This window comes from Nipponia nippon, unplaced genomic scaffold, assembly GCF_047370975.1.
Source record: "Nipponia nippon isolate SJK-2023a ecotype South Korea unplaced genomic scaffold, ASM4737097v1 scaffold_7, whole genome shotgun sequence".
In the NCBI taxonomy this organism is placed as follows: Eukaryota; Metazoa; Chordata; class Aves; order Pelecaniformes; family Threskiornithidae; genus Nipponia; species Nipponia nippon.
In genome coordinates this window covers 18,679,529-18,700,440 of record NW_028262391.1, presented here as the reverse complement: position 1 = coordinate 18,700,440, position 20,912 = coordinate 18,679,529, and the positions used below count along the sequence as shown (strand labels likewise).

The 20,912-nt window shown below is 46.4% G+C and overlaps 1 protein-coding gene across 3 annotated transcripts in view; it reads right to left on the bottom strand.

Annotated features, from left to right (window-relative positions):
* PID1 (phosphotyrosine interaction domain containing 1) overlaps positions 1–20,019 on the bottom strand; it is a 92,045-nt gene extending 72,026 nt beyond the window's left edge. For 2 of the 3 annotated variants that reach the window (XM_087739580.1, XM_087739577.1), the window contains exon 1: positions 19,897–20,019. In XM_087739580.1, the coding sequence (XP_087595706.1) occupies positions 19,897–19,926 (30 nt within the window). In that variant the 5' untranslated portion in view covers positions 19,927–20,019. Of the gene's footprint in view, positions 1–19,813 lie in introns of all 3 variants that reach the window. The other variant, XM_087739578.1, reaches the window with a different exon arrangement.
* Between the last annotated feature and the right edge of the window lie 893 nt (positions 20,020–20,912).

Genomic DNA, 20,912 nt, shown 5'->3' with positions numbered 1-20,912 from the left:
TTAAAGCAATTCTTGCTTCATTTTAACCATCCACTGATGCAGAGCTGATAGCCCAGCTCATTAAAAAGTACAAGGCACTATTTCAAGAAATACCATAATTTATTGGGCAGAGTTTAGTCACGCTCCACACAGCAGCCTGGATGCACAACACCAACTGCCTCTGACACTTTGCAAATCCAGCACTGAAGTCCCTCGGTTTTGGGCTCAGCTGCCCACGGTGCATGAAGTCACACAGCAAAGCTTCCTGCTACAGCAATAAACACATCATCTTCTACCTGCAGTTTTTCCAAGAGGCTTAGCTACATTTGAAAATGCATGAATCCCACTTGAGTGACAACCCTTTCTTCTTGTTAAGCATTTGCCCCCATTTAACCAGCTATAAAACTCATTACAGGAAGGATGGCTAGAGAGAAGACGGATATTGCAATCATGTTTTTGAAACTTTATGATATTGACATAGCACAAAAATTCACACATTAGTTTGATTAAGGACTTGAGTCCAAAACAGCGACAGAGCTCTCACTTTGTGCTGCTAGACATCCGTTATTGTTCGGTTGATTTGATATTCCAGTGGTTAGATCCCACACCTGGACCATGCAAATTATAACAAGCAAAGCAAGGAATCATTAGTTGGGACGAGTCCCCACATTATTCTTTTGAGGGACTGTGCCTCACTTCTCACAAGTACTCCCCAACACACAGGAGATACCGGTCTTTGGACTCATCTAAGACAGGAATGGACCACCTCTCCTACCCATCAGCAGGTATCCTTCCAAGAAAACAGGGATCAGAAGAACGTGGTAAACCCTTCCCAAGCCCTCATTAGGAAGGTGCATATTTGGGATTATACAACATACTGGCAGCCAAGTGATAATTTCATCAGGAAACTCAAATGGTGGCTCTGCTAAACTCTGTGCTACACCCAAGTGAGACACCGCAAATCCAGAGTACCTTCCTGATCCACACCGACTCTGCAAACATCACACTGCTCTGCTTAATGCTTTGTGTTGTTTTCTGGAAGAAAACCTTATTTTTGAAAATAAAGACCACTAGAAGGAGATTAACTGCCCTTAAAAAAATACTTAACAACCTCTTTGCTTGTTATCGAGCAGCCCATACATATGCCAGATGAGTGCTGTAGACAATGATAATGCATTAAATAAACACTTCTGTTTAAAATCCATAAGCCTACTTATGACTACTTTGAGACACACAAATATCTACAGCTTATTCAGTTCAAGAATCCTCTGCTCTCAAAACGTCCATTCAGCAGCCCTGCCAGATACTGTTTCACAATACCACAGGCTCACTTATTCATAAACAAATCATTAACATTCTTGACATAAATCCATAGCATACAACAAATCCCAGCTATGATAGTGTTTTACTACATTTGCTGTGCCCATCGTGAATGGACTTCTGTTTTCACCAAAAAAAACCCACCCTCAACAAATAAAAGGCAAATTATTCTCTGCAAGAAAACCACCAGGATGAAATGCCTATGCACAGATTACAAACTAATTATCAAGTTCATATAGTAATAAACCTGGCGTTCAGTTAGTGAAATGGGCTGCCACAATTTATGGAAGAAATTTGCTTGCTAGAACTCTAATAATTAAGAAACTCTGATGGTTAAATACGCCATTACAGACTTTTAAAATTTCCTCAGCTACAAGGGAAACCTTTTACACATCCCCGTTTCTCCACACACGGGCACAAGAATCATCTGAAAAGACCCTTCTAAAGCCCTTCGGCATTCACTCACTGCCAGAGGTTTATTTACAGCCCTGGATGACAGGGTTTCAGCCAAACCCCGAAATGATCAAGGCCCATTTTTACACACATACATCACAGATTAAATTAGACTAATTAAAATGAATGGAATAGCTTAACGAACACATCAAGACCACGCTGCTTATTCTCTCTGAATACACTCTGCATAGATGGCAGCACAAAGCAACAGTTTAAATCCGTGTTTTTTGGGGAAACCCTGTCCACAGGTAAAACCTCTTCAGGTGCCCCAAAAAGGCTTTGGCACACAGGCAGCATCCCCTGCACCAACGGGACAGGATTCCCACCCGGGGCTCGTCCGCAGCTGAGGGGCTGCTCCCGCAGCACCTCCCAGGACAGACCATGCATCATCACACCACATCCAGCCACCGGTAGCAGCCGGCCACCAGCTAAGCTTCGGAAATCACAGGGTTAAACCCCCTACCCTTAATTCACTAACGCCTTCCTCGCCATATTTAAAGAATTAAATGCCTCCCTGAATGGCCATATTTAAGTAATTAAAAAAAAAAAAAAAAAAGAGTGTGGAAGACAGTTAAACTTTCTATTGATGCTCTTGGCAGATGAGAAATACGCTTGCAAGAGCTGGACTTCTCCCTGGATTGATAAACATAAAGCAGACTGCCTTCTGTGCCGGCTGCCAGCTTAGCCCAGGGAATAAAAGATGTTTTCAATTCCGGAAAAGATACATGTGCATTGAAACATTGAATACTTAGCAAAGCCTCAGTCCTGCAAGAAATTAGACCCTTACTTACTGTGCAGTGCACACACCTGTGGGCACTGGTGGCTGCTTGTAGTAGGTAAAAATATGCATATGGCTGAAGTTTTGCAGAAATTAGACCTTTGTTATCGTAAATATGTGCACACTTTTATAGTAATTACACTACAGCATTTATTAAGGGCATGCCCCCTCTTTCTATTATTTCGATTGGCATGGCATTTCCATTTACAGCTTGCTTTAGTTCCAGTTTTGTGATAATTTCACTGCAGTACACTCACATATGAATATATACAGCATGAATAGCTGGCGATCTTCAGGCCTGACCTACTGAGGGATGTTCTGCAACTCAGGAGAGTGAGTTTACAGGATCTATTTATGGGTCTCACTCTACTCAGCCTTCAAAAACATTTTAAAACTATTTTTGCCAAAGGATGCAGCTACTGAAGAACTACTGGGGTTGTCTAGCCTGGCTTTTGGTACCACAGAGGTCACCATCTCTAACAGTCCTTGGTTTCACCACTGATCTCCAAAAGTTGTAGCACATCTGTTAGTACAGAAACCGTCACGGCTGAAAGAGTACAAGGGATGACTAAATTTAGGAATTTTCTCATCTGCCTCCAGGTTTTCTAAGCATCTCAGAATCACAGTTTTAGATGTTGTCTGCAACAGTAACAGATAAAAGCAACTTAAAAAAAGCAAAAATAACAATTTAAGGCAGAAAATCACACATAATCACACGTCTATAGAAAATGAGGCACTACAGAAATCCCAGACTATGAGAGTCAGGCTAAAGCGATACAGGATTTGTAAGAAGGCAAACAGCTCTGCCAGGAATCAGCAAGGAAATCAGACAAGTTCAGCAGTCATTTGCAGTACGATACAACAGCAAAATGACACTGAAACCTTAGCGTCGGGACACCCAAGAAGATGGCCACGCTGCAGAGCTGCCCAGGAAGCACCCAGTTAGGAAATACACACCACACAGCTTTGCTGAGCAATGGCTGGGAGAGGGCAGGAGTGAAAACTAAGTAAAACTGGAAAAGTCTGAGGGAAAAGGCTACTCGCAATTCGGAATAATTTTATCCTCCTGAGTTATGGGTAGCTCGGGGCATGTCAAAAGCCCCTGCACTAGCCCGTGGAGAAATGCAACTGGCAAAGCCAGAAGACAACAGCAAAACCCCTGCATTAGTGGGGAGGCCAAGCAGAAATCCTGAGGACATATATGTGTGCCACCTTTGATTTCTCCTTTTCTGGAAACACCAGTATTGCCAACCCCAATTTTCCTTTGCCAAGTGGTGATGGCATAAAAAACATCTTCCAAGCTCTGCAAAACCAACAGCTGCACGTCGCCTGGTACTGCTAACAGTTGTTCACTAACCTGGTTTAGAAGCTGAACTAAACACTACACTTTTGTTTCTAAAGGCAAAAGCTGGTCATCAAAACCCGTCTGTCACTGGCTGTGCTCCGAAACACGTCTCATGGCAAACTCCAGCTTGCGCTTGCACAACTGCATGCGGTGCATACCCCACGCACAGTGCTCCAGCAGGCACGCTGACCTCACCTGCTTACCTCCTTCAATACACTAATACTGTATTTTGCCCACTGGTCTAGTTCTTTAAAAAAAAGAAAAGAAAAAACCCAAGGCACAACCCTCAGGCCCCTGATCCAGCAGCAAAGTCATCAGTATTTTAACAGTGATTTTGAACAGGAGCAAAGCCAAGCCTGAATCCTCAGATTATCCTCTGCAAAATCCCAGCATTGGTGTTACCAAAAGAAAAGATCAAACAGATTAGATCAGATGGACTGTTATTTCTGTACCTATGTTTATTAACACTAAGTACATAAAACTGAAAAACTGAGGAAGTGCTAGAAAAAAATGCATAGTGATGTTAACCACAATGGCAAACTAAAAGTATGTACTGATCCTTTCCTTCAGCCAGGAAATATTTTCAAGCTGCTTCTTTTACAGCTAGTCACTGAGTAGGAAATGCTTTTTAGACAGAGAAATATTTTCTTTTCCAGAAGACTCCATAAAATCCACACACAGAGCACAGTGTATATTTTGATGAGAATTAATTAATTGTTTACTGTGGTAGTTCAATACACAGCTAATCCCCACACATTGTCTAAACAACTTATTTCCTCCAGTAAGCGAAGAATGGTTAACAGAAACGAAACAGTATGATTTTTAAAAAAGCAGAGGCAGAACACTGGCAACACATCTGCAGACTGTAAAAAGCTGAAGAGCGACATTAAAGGATACAGGAGGATGTCTTTTGTGCACCTTCCACTTTTTTCTAAGTGAAGGTATTCCAGAATAAAACATTACCAAATATAATGGAATTGAGATGTTCTAATACACAGAAATAATGTCCTAAGCCCAGAGCTATTAATTCTTAAGACCTGTGGGCTGTAGCTTATCATTATTATCTAGAAGTGACGGATGGCTATAACAGTCGATTCCATTTCTCCCCAGTGACTAAATCACGTACTAGCTAAACCATTTATTAATGTCAAAGGCTGACATTTTTCAATTAAGATAATGAGATTCTAGAGGCTCTGGCCATCTGAACCCTGTTTGTGCATACTCTTTTGCCAATTAAAAAAAACACACCACAAGAGGAAGCAATCTGACAAACTGATTTAACTGAAACTGAGTACTAAGTACTAAAAATTTAGCATTAATGCTATCACATATCTGTATCTACATACCAAGAATAAATATTTATACTAGTAACCACATAGTGTTAGGGGTTAACACAGGGTTAACAAGATATTAATAGAAACATGCACATTAGAAACTGAAATCCTTTTGCTCCCTGTTGTAACTCTTCAGCTCCTCAGGTGAGGACCCAGCCTTTGTCCATCCAGTATCTCGGCAGATGGACGCACAGAATCTGAGGTCTGGCTGCTCTGGGGGGAGAGGAAAGGACCAAACAGCCAAGACAGGAAAACAAGAAAATGCTCGCTCGCAGGGCAGGGAAGTGGGCAGCCTCCCTGCCATCCGAAGTGCCCTGCTGATCCTGTGCAAGTCTGAAGGAGAAGGACACATCCCTCCAGCACCAAATACTGCCCAGGAACAGAGATAAATTCCAGATCTTTGTAAATATGACCCCTCTAAGTGAGCATCCTGCCCATTAGACCCTTCACTATTAACTTCCAGTGGAGTATCTATAAGGTAAATGCTGGCAGCAACTCCCATCATTTTTTAAAGCCATCTCATATCCACTGTTTAAAATCATTTTTTATATTGACCCACTGGCTTGGGGGGGGGGGAGCCGCACAAAAAAACAACCACCACACAGTGGAAGTTAAGATAAGCTACACACAGCAAAACTTCAAAATCCCACAGAAGTTGAGTAAAATAAAGTCAGAGAAATAACACAGCATTGGACTAGTTGGTCCAGACGTTACTAAGAGCTGGCCAGGCTCCACACACTCTTTTTGCTTTGTTTTACTTACAATTAGTTTGCAAGAGACAATGATTAGCTAGAAAAACCACATTCTCTTTTGACCTCCAGGTGTACAAAGCAGAACAGCATTAAATATTTCCTAGAGCAAACCTTGGATCTGTATGCAGCGTGCAGTAAACCACCACATGGGATAACCAGCCCCAGCAGTAAATCATAGCAAGAGTGTGCTGTAAACGCTGCGCAGTGAAGCCCATTCGCTCCTGGTCAGAGCCATCAAGGCAGGCAAGCAACCAGAGGCACTGAGTAACACAGAAGTCTCAGGCAGGCACCTGCCTCCAAACTCTCTTCCAAAGCCTTGTTCGAAGGCTGGACCCGTACAAACCACCGCATGCACGAGAATTTTACAAAGCACAAGATTACAGCCCAGTTCTCTACGACGGTGTGTTCTGCCAGCCCAACTCCTTGCTCTGCTGGAGATCTGGATTTTAGCATCTCTGTACCCTGTTCGTGCCCATACAAGAAGGATTAGAAGGGCCAAAGACAGTGACAACAACTGCCAAGTATTGTGAATCACCCAGGCAAAGCAAGGGACGTTATTCTGGCATAGACGGCATCACACCCTCTTTCACCAGGGAAATGTCACTGCACGGTGTAGAGGATCTAGTGCTCAACGTCACCTTGGCATTACTAGCACTGCAATCACCTCCTTTCAGGAGGAAAAGCTGATTACATTAAGGAGGTGATGATATGGTTGAAAGTCATTCCTCCACACCCAGGGAAGAATAACAGATTAACAAATTGTGCTGTGTCAGTTTGTTCCCATTGCAAAATAATCGCCATGTCCCCCAGAGTGGTCCTGACATCCCTGCTCCCTCCCTGACCAGCCAATCCCGCTGATACGAGGTGGCATTGCAAAGGAAGCCTTTACCTGCTCTTTTAGCTGGAGAGCCCTAATAAAAGGGCTTTAATAAAACTGTATCTTAAATAAAACTGTACTGCTTGCGTGTTGACACCTTCTAACCCGGATGTTACAAAGACTGTATCTTTTCCAGAAACTATATTACACAGGCGTAACCACTCTGCGTTGACAGCTTTGCAGCACAGTTGCAATGATTAATAGTGACTAACTTTGTTATCCAACTCCTCAAACTCACATCACTTTACTATCTATATGGGAAGTCATGCATGGCACTGTAAGGACTAGGCCATTTTTAAAGCAAATGTTTCAGTCTGATTTTATGCAGGTGTATACTGAGTTGTAAAACTCAGTAAGGAGACCAGATTGAAAAACTTCCCAGAAAGTTGCTTAATAAAAAAAAAAAAAAAAATATATATATATATATATTACCAGGTAGATTTTGGGGTAATAGGGAAGAATACGACAGCACTTTCCTATTGTCCCACATAAGGATTTGAGATTAAGAAAATGTTGGGAACAATGTTTTTTTCCCAGAATGAGCCAGACTGCTCTCTAACTTCACCTCATTAACAACGGCTGCTAGGTAAGAAACACTTTTTGTTCCTGAGAAATGCTGGGGGGGGGGGGGGGAGCGGAGCAGACATTTTAAACCCTTTGAAGAAGCAAATATATTAAGTCTTCACAAGAAAACAGGAAAATAAGAAAAGGCCTCGGAAACAGACTGGATTCACAAATGAGAAATACAGCTTTCAGCTGAAAACCAAAAATATTTGCTGAAGCTCCGAAGCCGGGTGGCAGGCTGCACGCTGTGCCGGGAGGCGGCTGCGGGCACCGCGGGGCCCCGGGGCTGACAGCCAGCGATGCTCTGAGCCTGCTGCCGGGGCAGTCGCCACGGCCCCACGCCGACCCTCCTGCGAGGGACCCACGCTCCCTTTTCCCCTCGCAGAGGGGAGGAACCGTGCGACTGTGACGCTTATTACCGCTTCCATAAATATTTTGTAAAGTGGGTTTCCCCCACCCCAAAGCAAGCGGGTGGTGAGCTCACAGCGTGACACAGACGTTCCTCTGTCGAATAGGTAGCAGCCCCTTATCCAAACACCATTAGGGCTCCGTCTGGAATGACTTCAATAACACACGCTTTCCAAAAAGAGTAATACAGAAACGTTCAGTTCAGCTCTCTTAAAACATTAAATCTTGTCACATATATCTACTCTTCAAAAAAAAAAAAAAGTAAGAAAAAAATCAGATAAGATTTGGACTCTTAAAACACATGAAGTAAAAGAAACACAGAGTAACTCCACTGGCATTAGCAATGGCACTTAGATTTATACCATTATCAAGATCTGAATTTGGACCCAAAAAAATCCCGCATATAGGCAGGGGCAAAGTTTATCCCCAAGTGATCAAAATGACATCTCTTTAGACATTAATGGCTTCTGAAATTCTCGAGCTTGATACAACATTAGTGATTTAAATGCCAAACCACATTCACTTCGTTTATCTTGGAAAGCTCCACATCCATGCAAGAACACCCTCAGACTATAACAGAGGAATGAAAGGTCAGGCTGTTACTTCCAGAACCGGCGCAGTAAACTTCAGAACAAACAAGGTACAGGCATTTCCCTGGTCAATGCTGCCCACTGCATGTGGCTATTTTTCTATCATGTAAGCAGCATGAACAAGTTCTGATGTTGAGAAATAAAAATCCTAACCTGAAAAAACAATATAAATGCCCTCTGAAAATAATATAAACCAACCAGAAGTGAGCTGTTTCAGTGCAAGGTTTCTGCAGCTGGGGGTCCCGGGCTGTGCCTGACCCCAGACCACTCACAGACTTCTCTGGTCCCCAGCTGCCGATGTGCTCCTCCTACCCCCAGAAGTTCTACATCTCTACAAAGCATTTTGCCTTAGTTCAAAGCCTCCTTAGATTCTGCCTTTCTGACAAACATCCCCATATACCTTCACCTATACAGACCTTGCTGCCCCACACAGCTAGACCCCTGCTCTGACCTGCTGGAGCCCAGTCCCAGGCTCAGAAAAACAGTGGGAGCTTATCCGACCACAGGGGTGAAATCCCTAAGCTGCAGCTCTGGAATGTCTCTTTCCAGGTGAAGATCTTGCCATAACTCATTTCAGCTAGCGCTTGCAGCTCACGATCTCTTCAAACATGACTCTCCTTCAGGGAGATGAGCTCCACCACTTCTGCAGCCTGAAACTTGTCAGCATTTTAAACATGAGAAGGATGTAGGAGAGTAGCTTCAGGAAAGGAACAATTAAGCAGTGACTAACGAGAACTTCAGTGAATATTTATCACTGTCCTGAAGTGCCAGGGCTTTTCATCAGCCTTGATTATGAAAGGCAGTTGTCTCATTCATTTAGAGACTGGTCCCAGGCTTGCCGTGATGCACAGAAAGGCTGCCCTTCACCCCTGCAGACCCTGCGGCAAGCCCAGTATTTCTGATGGGGCTATTTCCTACACTAGGCAGCCCCAGTCCCCTCTGGCCACCCCCAAGGAAATGATCTGAACTCCATCCATGACAGCTGTTGAGGAAAACAAAATCCCAAGTCTTTGCAGTGGGGTAACTCCTTGGAAGTGTGCGTCCCGTTACCGAGCCAGAAACTGCAGGACTGTGAAGGGGAGGCAGAAGGAGTCGCACTCAACCTCAAAGCTACGAGAAAGAATTGAATATTGCAACACTGATCTGTGGGAAAAGGCAACAACAGCAGAACCTACCTGGCCTTCTGTAACGTTTCAAACTGTGCAACTCTTCCTTCTACAGCAAGTCTGTATTTTAGAGGTACAAGATTAAAACATTGCCCTTTGAAAACGTTACACATCCTAGCACCAAGCTTCAGGCTCTTTAATGAAAAAAAAGAGCCTCTAAACACCAGATCAAAACAAAACAGTCACTCACTGACAAATGCTTCCTAACATTCCTTATAAACCACTGAAAAATTATATTGCCATCTCAAATGGCAAGATAAAAGTTAACGGATTCAAAGGCATGGAGATAAGACTGCATTCTTAAATCTGAGTGATTTAATGCACATTTATCAAAGTGAACTGTCCCATCTCGTAGAAGTAACATCCCTTCTGCAGACCTCAGCACTGATGCTCCACCAACAAGAATGCGACAGAGAGATTTCCACTTCCTCCATCTTCCCAACCACGTTGGTGGCTGTGCTGCACAGCCGGGGGGGAGCCAGGGTCACAAATCCACAGTTCCCAGGGACAGCCCAGCCCACAAAGGGGGCAGGCTCAGAGCCGGGGCCGATCCCCTGTGCCTTGTCCTCAGCTGGAGGATCACCAGCTTCAGCGTCTCAGGAATCACTGCTCTTCGTTGCCTACCAGAAGAACTAACGACCCAGCACTCTAACAGCACTGCTCATCCCTCCAGCAGTTCATTTTAGCAGGAGGCACCAAAGCTGTCTTTACTATCAGGATTTTCGTCAAACACACGGTACCAAGCTCAATAGGCCCTTTCAACCAAACTATCTAGAGGACCAGCGTAAAATTTTCAAAATATCCTTCCTTCTGATTCTAATCCAAACAACAGAGCACAGCTGTGAAAACTGAAGCCTGTGCAGATCCACGCTGTACAGGCTCCCTCTTAAAAGCACTGGGACAAGATTCAAGCTTCTACATTTTCTGATTCAAATTTACGGTCAGGCATAGAAAAATCCTGTGGACTAGGGAAAAAGAAAAAAAAAAAAACAAACCACAAAGCAAAAAAAAAAACCACCCCACATTAAAACTGATTTAATATCATTCAGCAATGCTGGAACTGACAGCACAGAAAGCAATATGGACACTCCGGGATAAGCAAGCCAGCCACAGAAATATCTCACTTCATCCTCTGCACACACATGCAAATGCTTCTAGGTTTGGGTTCACCTCTGCCTTAAAATAGCTACATATGAGAAATCTGTTAAATTGCCTGTTTCTGTACCTGGAAGTAATACTTCCTCAGTCCCCTCACAAACGATCCCATGAAAAACATCACTCAGCCCATCAGACAATTTGAAATCCCCAGCTACAAAGTGACACACAGCCAAAATCCTCTCTCCAATCTTTATATTGACTTACTCCTGTTAATCTGATGCTTAAACTGTCAGTTTTCTGGAAGATGAAAGAAATTCACTGCCGTCTTCTGCATACACACAGTGCAGCGAGCCAGGGCAGACATACACGCTATGTCCTGACACCCAGGCAGCTCGGGGAGCTGCAGCTTGGTGCCTGCTTAAGTTCAAAAAAGTACTTTTCTGGTTAAAAACTGGAAAAAAATAATAAATTCCAGATGGAAAAGCTAAAAATGGGCAAAAGGTTCTGTTAAATAAATAGTCTCAAATCAGGAAAAAAAACGATTAAAACCCTGTTTTTGAAGTCTGATGTATTTTTTTTCTAACAATTTTGCTGTTTGTCTTTACACTTTCCAGCTCCAAGCTGGACCCAGAAGAACCAGCACACCATGACACAACTGTTCTCGTGGTGTTCCTATCCCCAGCAGAAGGAAATACTAAAAAACTGAGGACAGGATTTCTTAACATAGCAAAGCCAAGTTCAGCATATTAATTTGGACTGGATAGGTTTAACAAATAACAACAGAATTTTTGTTTGGCTGTTTTTTCAACCAGAATGACTGGAGGGAGGGGTAATCCCCCTCCCCCCCCAAGAAACTATACCATTTTCAGGTCAGTATCATCTTCATTGGTTCAGAAAGCACAGATTAATCCTGACAGCAGGAAAGCTCGTCCCCAGCTACAGGAAAGCCGCAGAGCAGCTGAGATTCGCTCCAGAGAGCCTCCCCCTGCAGCCATTCAGAGGGAAAATGCTGTGTCCGCCCGTCCTTTCTGTCTCTCAACACCCAGGCTCAGGGAGGGAATGGAGAGCTAGGAACTTGCAAGCCCAGATGATGTGTTTATATTGCCACCATCACCACAGAGGTCCCATGCCCTTCGTCCCCTGCAGACCCTAAACTCCTCTGTCCTGGCCTCCAGCCAGCAGTCACTCTCAGGAAGAAGCTCCATAGCATGGAGTAATGGTTGTTTTAAATCACACAAGACAAACTTTCTGGATCTCGTGTAACAACCCAGTAGCTGGGATTGCTGCCCTTCTCTCAAACCCAGCCAGGCCCAAGGGTGGTACTGACCCCAATGGAGCTTGAACCAGATCCCACTGCAAGATCTTCCACTGGTGGGACCAGATTCTGAAATCACTTCTCTCCAGGCACTGAATGACTGGACAAGTTTTCAGAAGGGTAAAAAGCTGTCTGGAAAAGCCTGGCTCTAAATGGAGGCCCTGAATACTTGGAAACTTACTCCAGGGCCATTCTGAAAGCTTCACACGAAACGTGTGGAATAACCACCTCTCAAACCCAGAGGGAGATTGGCACAGGAAGAAAGAGGTGGCCACAAATCTCAGCTTCAGGACATTTAATTAACTTTCTATCTGCTCTCAGTGTTCTTGGCAGTTCCCATCAAATATATCTGGAGAAAATGTGTTTGCGTGAGATGTTTGAAAGTTGTCCGGCATGACAGGCCCAACACCCTGAAGGGGTACAGCACAGGAGCGCCGACTGCACCGGTGCTACAGCACGGAGATCCCAAACAGAACAGCACTGCACTCACAGCATAGCTCGGTCAGTAAAACTTGTTATTAGTAACTCAGGTCAGAAATGTAGCTGTTAACATTGTCTGGAAGCACAACCAGCCATTAAGTTGTGAGAGGGGAGTGAAACAGCCCAAAAAAGGCCCCTGACCTGCTCCAGATCTCCCACCCCCTCCCTTGAAGCACCCGGCACAATGTAGCAGGGGAAGCCTGCAAGAGAACAGAGGCAAACAGCTGGAATGGCAAAATTTCTTACATTTCCACATCAGCATTGGAGTTACTACCATTGATAATCATTTTGCCAGAAAAGCAGTTAACTGTTTAAATGCTCCCGATGAAAACACATATGGAGGTTCTTCAAAAAGACCAATACTTCAGAAGCCATCACTAAACTGCTAAGGCAAGGGTCAGTGCAACAAGATCAACTTAATCATTCTGAGTATGTGTATAATTTTGTTGAAGTGCCATCATTAAAAGAATATCAAATACCAGAAGTGCGCAAAACCTTAAGAAAAAAAAAAAGTTGTGTATCAAAGATTTATATTTGCCACTCCATATTTTCAGTATTTCAGCAGGAAAAATGAATCATAAAAAGCCATACTAGGTCTTCTCAGGACACATTTACAGTCACCCACATTCAAAATCTTTCGTCAAAGAGTTCTGATGCACTTATTCAGAAACAGCCCAGAAGACTAACACTACTGTCACCTGTAACTTTTCCAGCTATTATTTGAAGTGCAAATAAGTTCCATTATTATACATGAAAGCACTGTGGGGGGGGGAAACAAAAAAACCCCAAGAAAGTACTAAACATCGCTTAAAGGGACTTTTCAGCTACACATTTACATGTCTGGGCCAGGCTCTCATCTTGCTTGCACAGAACGCCAAATCGCAAATGAAGTCGCCACCATACTGCTGTACGTGAGAGGATGCTAGCGCAAAGCCTCGGCAGCCTAGCACACCTCCCATCGCCCAGCTGAAGGTCTGTCTGCTGCGAACACAATCACGCTTGGAAGGAAACGGTAACGCTCTGGACACACCACTGCTGACTGTCCTGCTGGCTGCCACCAGGGACAAAGAGAAAATAAGAAACAGGCAGTTAAAATTCTGAACTACTTAGACTGAATGCTTTAGTTTGTCTTCCTTCAAGGAAATCACTATTTTTTTTTTTTTAATTATTTTTCTTGGTCATCAAACAGGCTGTCAGCTTCATAAACAGAAACTAGTAGTACACTATAAACGAACCCTTAAGATCATTTCCCAGGGGGCTTTCCACAAGGCAGTCACTGATTTTGATTTTTCTTTTGGTCATAGAATGCTTCACAAAATTAGCATTTTTCCAGAGCCATTCATTTTCTACAAAGAATAAATAACATAGAAAAAAGGAACTGCCCAAGCTAAGTGGTGCCAGATGAGCTTGCTGGAATCACAGAGCTTTGTTTTAAAGATCCCCGACTGCTGTAAAGTCATAGCAGCACACTAGTGCAAAAACTTTGATGCCTTGAAAGATATCCTGAAGCTACATAGTGCCAAAACACTGGGCTGTAAGGCTTCCCGGATGTTTGCATCCACATGACTTAAGCTTAAATTTCAAATACTTTTCACTTTTTCCTTCTGACATAATATTTAGTAAAACCAGACCTCAGTAGTAGTATCAGTCCTGCTACACATGTCTTGCAGCAGTTTCTGCCTAGACAGCTGTTTGTGTGCTTTACACTTACAACCTGTTTGTGTTTGAAGAGTTTTTCCATATGCTTTTAAAAATTGGAAAACAATTGTTTTGACTGACTGTATACTGCATTTTTTAATAAATGTATGTATCTGAACACCAAGCATATAATAAAGAGACAAGAAGTTCATTTTGAAAGCACCAACAGCGCCTGAAAACCACAATACATCTGAACAGATGCAAACAAGCATTGTCATAAAACCACTGTGCCTGTGATTACCTCAAAGCCGTTACACAGGGGAAATGCTGCCCAGAGCTGACTTCTCTTTAGGGAAGAGCTTCAACGTTCCTGACACGGGAAAGGTGTTTGCTGTGTATACTAGGTGGTAGTGGATGCACATAATATGCACACATTTAGCAACAGAGTCTATCATCCCCAAATCTAAAAGTATCAGTAGATTCAAGATGCACAGTTACAGGGTACAGTAACAAATCCCAGCAAAACAAGCAATGTATTTATGAAGCCTCGGAGGGCAGTGCTCACAGGTAGGCCAGAAAGTGAGCAACAATACTCCCAATACTGCTGCTTTCACTTTTTTTACTTCATCAATACCTGCACTGTGTTTTTACTGCTATATCTTAACCATGCGGAGGTAAATTACACCAACAACTCAAAGACTACAGTAAAGAAACCTTACGCAAACATATTTCCCATGGACTTCAGAGGGGCTGCACAAGTTACATGATGGCAAAATTAAGCCTTTAGGTTCAGGGAATCAAACTTGCCCAAGCAAAGAAGGACCTGAAGCTGCCTGACATCACCCACTTCCCTCCGTCTCATCTCGCCCACCTGCAGCTCTCCCCCACAGTATTTCACAGCACACTAGAAGAGATGCAGAACTCTATTTTATGAAAGACATAAATTCTAGCAGCATGAGAATATGCTGAAGCCATCCGCTACTAAAACATTGCCCAGAAATGGCCCAGAACTGTGGGTTTTGGTAAGAATATTGAGTTTCTGGATGAGTAGACAGAGAATCACTGAAGTCCTACCGTGAACACTTGGCCATTTGCATGCTCTCATGAAGCCAATTCACCAAGCAATGTCCAGCCCCGAAGCAGGGAGGCAGCTGGCCAGGTTTGGGGCAGGCCCAGATGACAGCAGAAACCAAGCGACCACTTGGCAAGAGGCAACTGCGTGCCCAAGAAAAGCATCTGAAACAGCAGCGTTTTCCCAGCCGGACCCACAGCGAGAGGCAGGACATGGGACGGGAGCCGGCTCTGCAACACGGCACCCTGTCTGCTCCCCACTACCTGACCCCTGCTCATGTGAGTCCACCAACTGTACCACCTGCAGAAGAAAAGCGAGAGCTTCTCCACAAGGAGGGCTCATGGGCACAGCTCAGCTCAAGGATGCCCGGCGTTACAGCATGAGGGCGGGCAGCACCAGCACCACTGCGTTTCGTGCTCCAGGGGAGTATGTATTTGGACACGGTGATCCCTATTAGCCACATGTGTTAAGAGAAGCAGGAAAACTTATAAACAGGGCTTATAAACAGCGTGACCTCGGAAACTATGCATCCACTGGGATTTATTATCTAGAAACAACGTCTGGCATCAAGCTTCCAGGAAAATTCAGGTTTCAAAGCAAACAGCAGTCGTCTCTCAGACAGGCACGCGAAACTGCACGAAGACCTTGCTTGTTTTCAAAAACCACTTCAGAGTCCTCACGGGAGCATCACTGAGGCCGGCGGCTCTGAAATCCCAGCTGCTCCACTGAGGGCCCCTGACCTTCACATCCCAAACCAAGCACAGAGGGTACATTTGGAAATAATTTTAAAGAAAAATTTCAGAAGACTTTCAGCATCATCTCAACCAGTGCCGCTACCACAAATGTCAAGCCAAAAATCAAAGCGCGCTGCTTACGAACATCGATAAGCTCTGCTGCAAACACAGTGATGAAAACCATACTCAAAAGGTACAGCGAGCCCTGGGCTGGAGCCCCAGCATTCCCAGCAGGAAGAACAACCCTTAAATACCTGAAGCACCCCCGGTCGCTACTCCAGCAGAGGAGACAAGGAGGCACTTGTGTGTTCAGTACATTCACCCACATTTTACTGAACATGAATCAGGCATGCCGCCACAGAAGTCAGAGGGGAAAAAGTTTTCAAAACAGACACAGTCCCAGATCACCTCTTTTACACTAAGCATGAATAATGCTAATTCCTGTATTACCTGCAAAATCACAACCTTCTTGAGTACTGCACCAGAAACTTGCTGATCCCTATGCAATGATCCTCCTGCAATGTCCCAGCTGTGCAGTTTCCCATGTAACTGACTGTCCTACAAACTTCGGAGAAAATACATGTAACTTCAGTGTTGCTATAGGTGAATAAAATCACAAAAGGGGAAAGGAAAGGAACAGCAGAAGAAAAAGCAGGCTTCACTGTATTATATTTTGAAGGAAATTCCAGAAACCTAGATATTGACACTTTTCTAGCACTGCATTTTTGTAACCCAGCTGCTGCTGACACTTCATTCCTATTGCGTATGCGTGAGCTCTGCTGCTGACCTCACTACTGGAATTGTACACGTCTAGTCAAGGCCAAAAATTTCAGCACAAACTGTGAAACTTGACAGTACCGAGCACATTTGGAACAAAAGTAGCTTTTACATGAACGGCCACAGACTAGGAACACGCAGCCTTGTTATACACTGCGTGAGACTGGGAAAGGAGACCCGCAAGCCATAGCTGACCATGTCAGAACATGACAGAAGTCTTCATGCCACAACACTCACTCCCGTTTAAGTTAAACATACACAGCTCCACTTAGCAACGAGGGCAGGACTGACCCACACCAACAGGCAGTCACTTCCAAAGTCGGTTCATACTTTCCCCTACAGAACCAGACCAAAAGAAATATTCTGAAAGATGAAAATATTTTCACTGCTGTTTTACTTAGGACAGAGCTGCACTTCACCGTGGCTGGATCTTAATGCAAGATGCATCTGGGTCAAAATTATGCCACTTACAACTCACACATAAAAATATTAAGAAAGCTGAGCCAGCTTCATGCTTTCTGCACCCATACATCAGCTCAAAGGAGAACCTATAGAAGACAGGGCTGGACCTGCCATTATACATCCCCCAAATATCCTTCAGTAGTGACTTGGCGTAACTTGTAATCGCAGAACACACGAATAGAGACCACAAGACGTCATCTACTCTACCCAGTGACCAAATACCCCCCTACTACAACCAAAATCCCATGCCCAGCACCCTCCAACACATGCTTGCTAGCCAGGACAAACAGAAGGTCCCCCTTCAACACCCCGATGACACCAAGATTTGTTTCACAGCAGCTGGGTGCCAGGAGAGAGGGAGCTTGGGACAAAGAGAGCAATGAGGGACACCTGAAACTGAATTAAGATGTTGAGGGGGAGAAAGAAGGGAATAAACACGTATTTATTGCCTTTCATAAGCTCTCCTCGGGCGGGCCAGGCAGTGCTGCCAGCAGCTCTGGCCAGGCTGGTGATGCACAATGTGTAGCTTTTGGGGACGGAAGGGGAGATCAGGCTACTTGAAGTGACCAGGTTTCAAAGTTCTTTTGGAAAAAAAAAAAAAATTCAAAGGGGTTGAGGATATTAGATAGTCTACTGCTCATGCAACTCTGGCTCATGTGTAATATGGATTAGGATCCAGCTCCCAATTACAGGATCATATCCTAGTTACTCCCGGCATCCTTCCACTCACTGTATTCATTTTGTTCACTATGCTGTTATTTGAACTTTTATGTGAACACAGAATTATTATGGGCTTCTTGCGGCTTTTCCAAGGCTTTCCCATTCTCACCATTTTAGGAGCTGGTACAATTCCAAAGCATCATTTAATTCTGCAATTTTGAATCCCTCTGCCTTGTTTTTTTGGAGTACCTACAGCTTTTCATACACTTCCCCGGCAACTCTTGTTGGCAAGAAGCACAGTTACAGGCACTTAGCATTTTGGGAGGCTCAGGATGCCTGCAGTCTCCAGCTAGAGGTGACCAACAGTAGGTTGCACAAAGCCAGTGGCCGCTGCTGAGAACTTTGGTGCTTGTGGCTCCCCTTGAACAACAAGGAAGAGCACGGGCTCCCCTCGCTATAGGCCTGCGTTGTGCTGCAACAGGTAAGCGAGAGGCCCAGCAAGCATCCCCCTTCCAGGCAGCCCTGGTCCCCCACAGCACATGGCCTTTCCCACCCACTCCCTAAGGCAAGATCCCTACCGGCACACAGGATACGTGAGGCAGCTGAATAAGGTTACACTTACAACCTTACTCTGCAAAACATAAGCACTTGGTTCTTTTTCACCTTGCGTGCTCTTGTAGGCAGTATCAGATATTTGCGATATCAGTATCTTATTATTTTTAACACCTCCTAATTCCACAAAGGGAGCACGTAGCCAGTCCATACAATCCAGACTAGCACATCGCTATTAACCTCAGCTTTCCCTTTCTCTTTCCCTTCCCTCACCTTCTCCTTTGCCCCTCACCGTTGGATACAGCCTCACCTCAGGTCCTTCCCCTGCCGCAGCACCCCTCCAGAGCACAGGTGATACAGGTGCTCCCACCTCCACAACCGGCCCAAGATCACTAACTCCTTGACACAGGTGATCTTGCTGCTTGTGTTCAGTACAGAGAGGTTGCTGGCTAACACGGGGAAACAAATAAATAATAACACACTCACATAGTTTTTACTCTGGAATCCATAAACTATGGATGTGGCACATCATTTCTATCCACCAAAAATCAAGTTTCTCGTTGTAGAGAAAAGTATGTCTTTTTAAGAACAGGAATTATTCCCATTACTGGCTGGTGCAGATTAAAGCTCATGGACCTGCTCAGATTGGCTTTACTCAACTCAAATCAAACCACTGAATTTTCTGCTTGATGATATCAAAGCAAATTCTCAATTTGAATTGCAAAAGCAATAATAACCTTTTCTTGTCATCAGCTAAGACCATTGATTCTTACTTGAAACGTCCAGTTCTCTCTCACTAGACACTTGCTCTGGAAAACTATATGAAGCCAACACAGTGGAACTACAAAGTGAGTTTTATTTCACCTTGCTCTCCGCCTGTCTCAGATTTCACCCTGAATATGAAATATGCATAAAAGCATACATTAAAAAAAGACAGAGCCCCGGGCTAGCAGAGCCCGACCCGCTGCAAGAGGGTGCGGGCCGCCCGGCGGGGCGCGGAGAGGCGGCGCGGGGGGACCCAAGTTCCCAGGAGCCACCCGGACCTGTGGATTTAGGGGAGGCAAACGGCTCCCGCAGGATTTTGTGTCCCCCGCGGATGCAGGCGGCGGCGGGGCCGGCGGGGCTCCCCCTCACCTGAGGGGTGCGCGGGGAAGAAGCCCCCCAAACCGCGCTTCCCCCGCCAAAACCCCACCGAGCCGCGTCGCCTCCCGGGGCCGGGGTGGCCGCAGCCGCGCCGCCCCCGCCCGCCGGCACCAAAGCCCCGCCGGGAGCCCCGGAGCCGCCGGGCAGCGGCAGCCAGGACCCGGGATGCTGCCGGGCAGCGCCTGCCTCCCTCCCCCCGCACTGTGTCTGTCTGTGTGCGTGTGTCTGTCTGAGTGCGTGCGTGCGTGCCCCGCTCCCCCCCGCACACCCACCCTCCGCGGAGGCAGAGGAAGAAGTTGCAACAAACTCCCGGTACCGTGGGGTGATGCTCCGCCGGCCCCGCTCCCACCGCCACAGCCCCCGCCGCCCTGCTCGGGCTCGGCCCCGGCCCGCGCCTACCTGCAGCCGCTCCGTGGCCGGCTGCCACATGGTGCCGCGGCGGCGGGAGGCGCTGCCGAGCGGGCGCCGAGCGCTGCTCTCTGCGGGCGCGCTCCGCTCCGCGCCGCGCCGCTCCCCGCCCCGCCCCGCCCCGCCGCTCCGCCCACGCCCCGCCCACGCGTGTCTGCCGCGGGGGCGGGGGCCACGCGCGGCGCCGCCGAGCAGCGCGGGGAGCGGCCGTCCCGTCCCGTCCCGTCCCGCGGCACCGCACCCCCGCGGGGTGGCCTCCACCTGCGGCCGCTCTCCGGGGACCGGCGCGGCGCAGCCGTTCCCGGCTGCCGGCAGGCTCCGGCGCGCCCCGGCATCGGTCTCCCCGGGCAGAGGTGCCAACCGCCCCGCTCGCACTCGCTGTCCGCTGCATGGGAGGACGGAGGGGGCCCCCCAGGGGCGCCCTCCCCAGGGGCAGCCTTTCTCACGGCAGCTGAAACTTTTTCCTCCTCTTCTTCGAGAGGTTTACACCACTCCCAAGCTGCCCTGCTCCGTACGGCCCTGCCCGTGCCCAGGGCGTTGAAGGGGCAGGGAGCACCGGGAGACACCGGCCGGGGTCAGGGTCCCTCCTGTCCTGTCAGCCCGCGGGTGGCCGAGGGGCCTGCGCCACGCCAGCACTGAGCTCAGCTGTTTCACAGCACTGGCATCAACAGCTCCGGCAGGGCAGGGACGGGCTTTGGGATCTGTCTTCTCCTGCTATGGAGTGGTAAAATACCCCATGGTGCGTCTCGACCGCCTTACACCACAAACAACGCGAACCTCTGGTGCTACATTTGGGGTGCGGACAGAGGAGTGGGGGCACAGCGCCGTGGGGAGCTGCCCCAGCACTGCCAAAGCTGCACTCGCCCTCGCCTTCCAGCCCAGGCCCCAGCTGCGCTTCTGGCTCCTCCTGCCCCTGCCCTGCGTGAGGCCTGAGCCGTGGGAACCACAGAAATACCACCATTTCGAACCCCTAAGCCTTGCAGAGTAGGGAGCAGCAGATGAAGGCA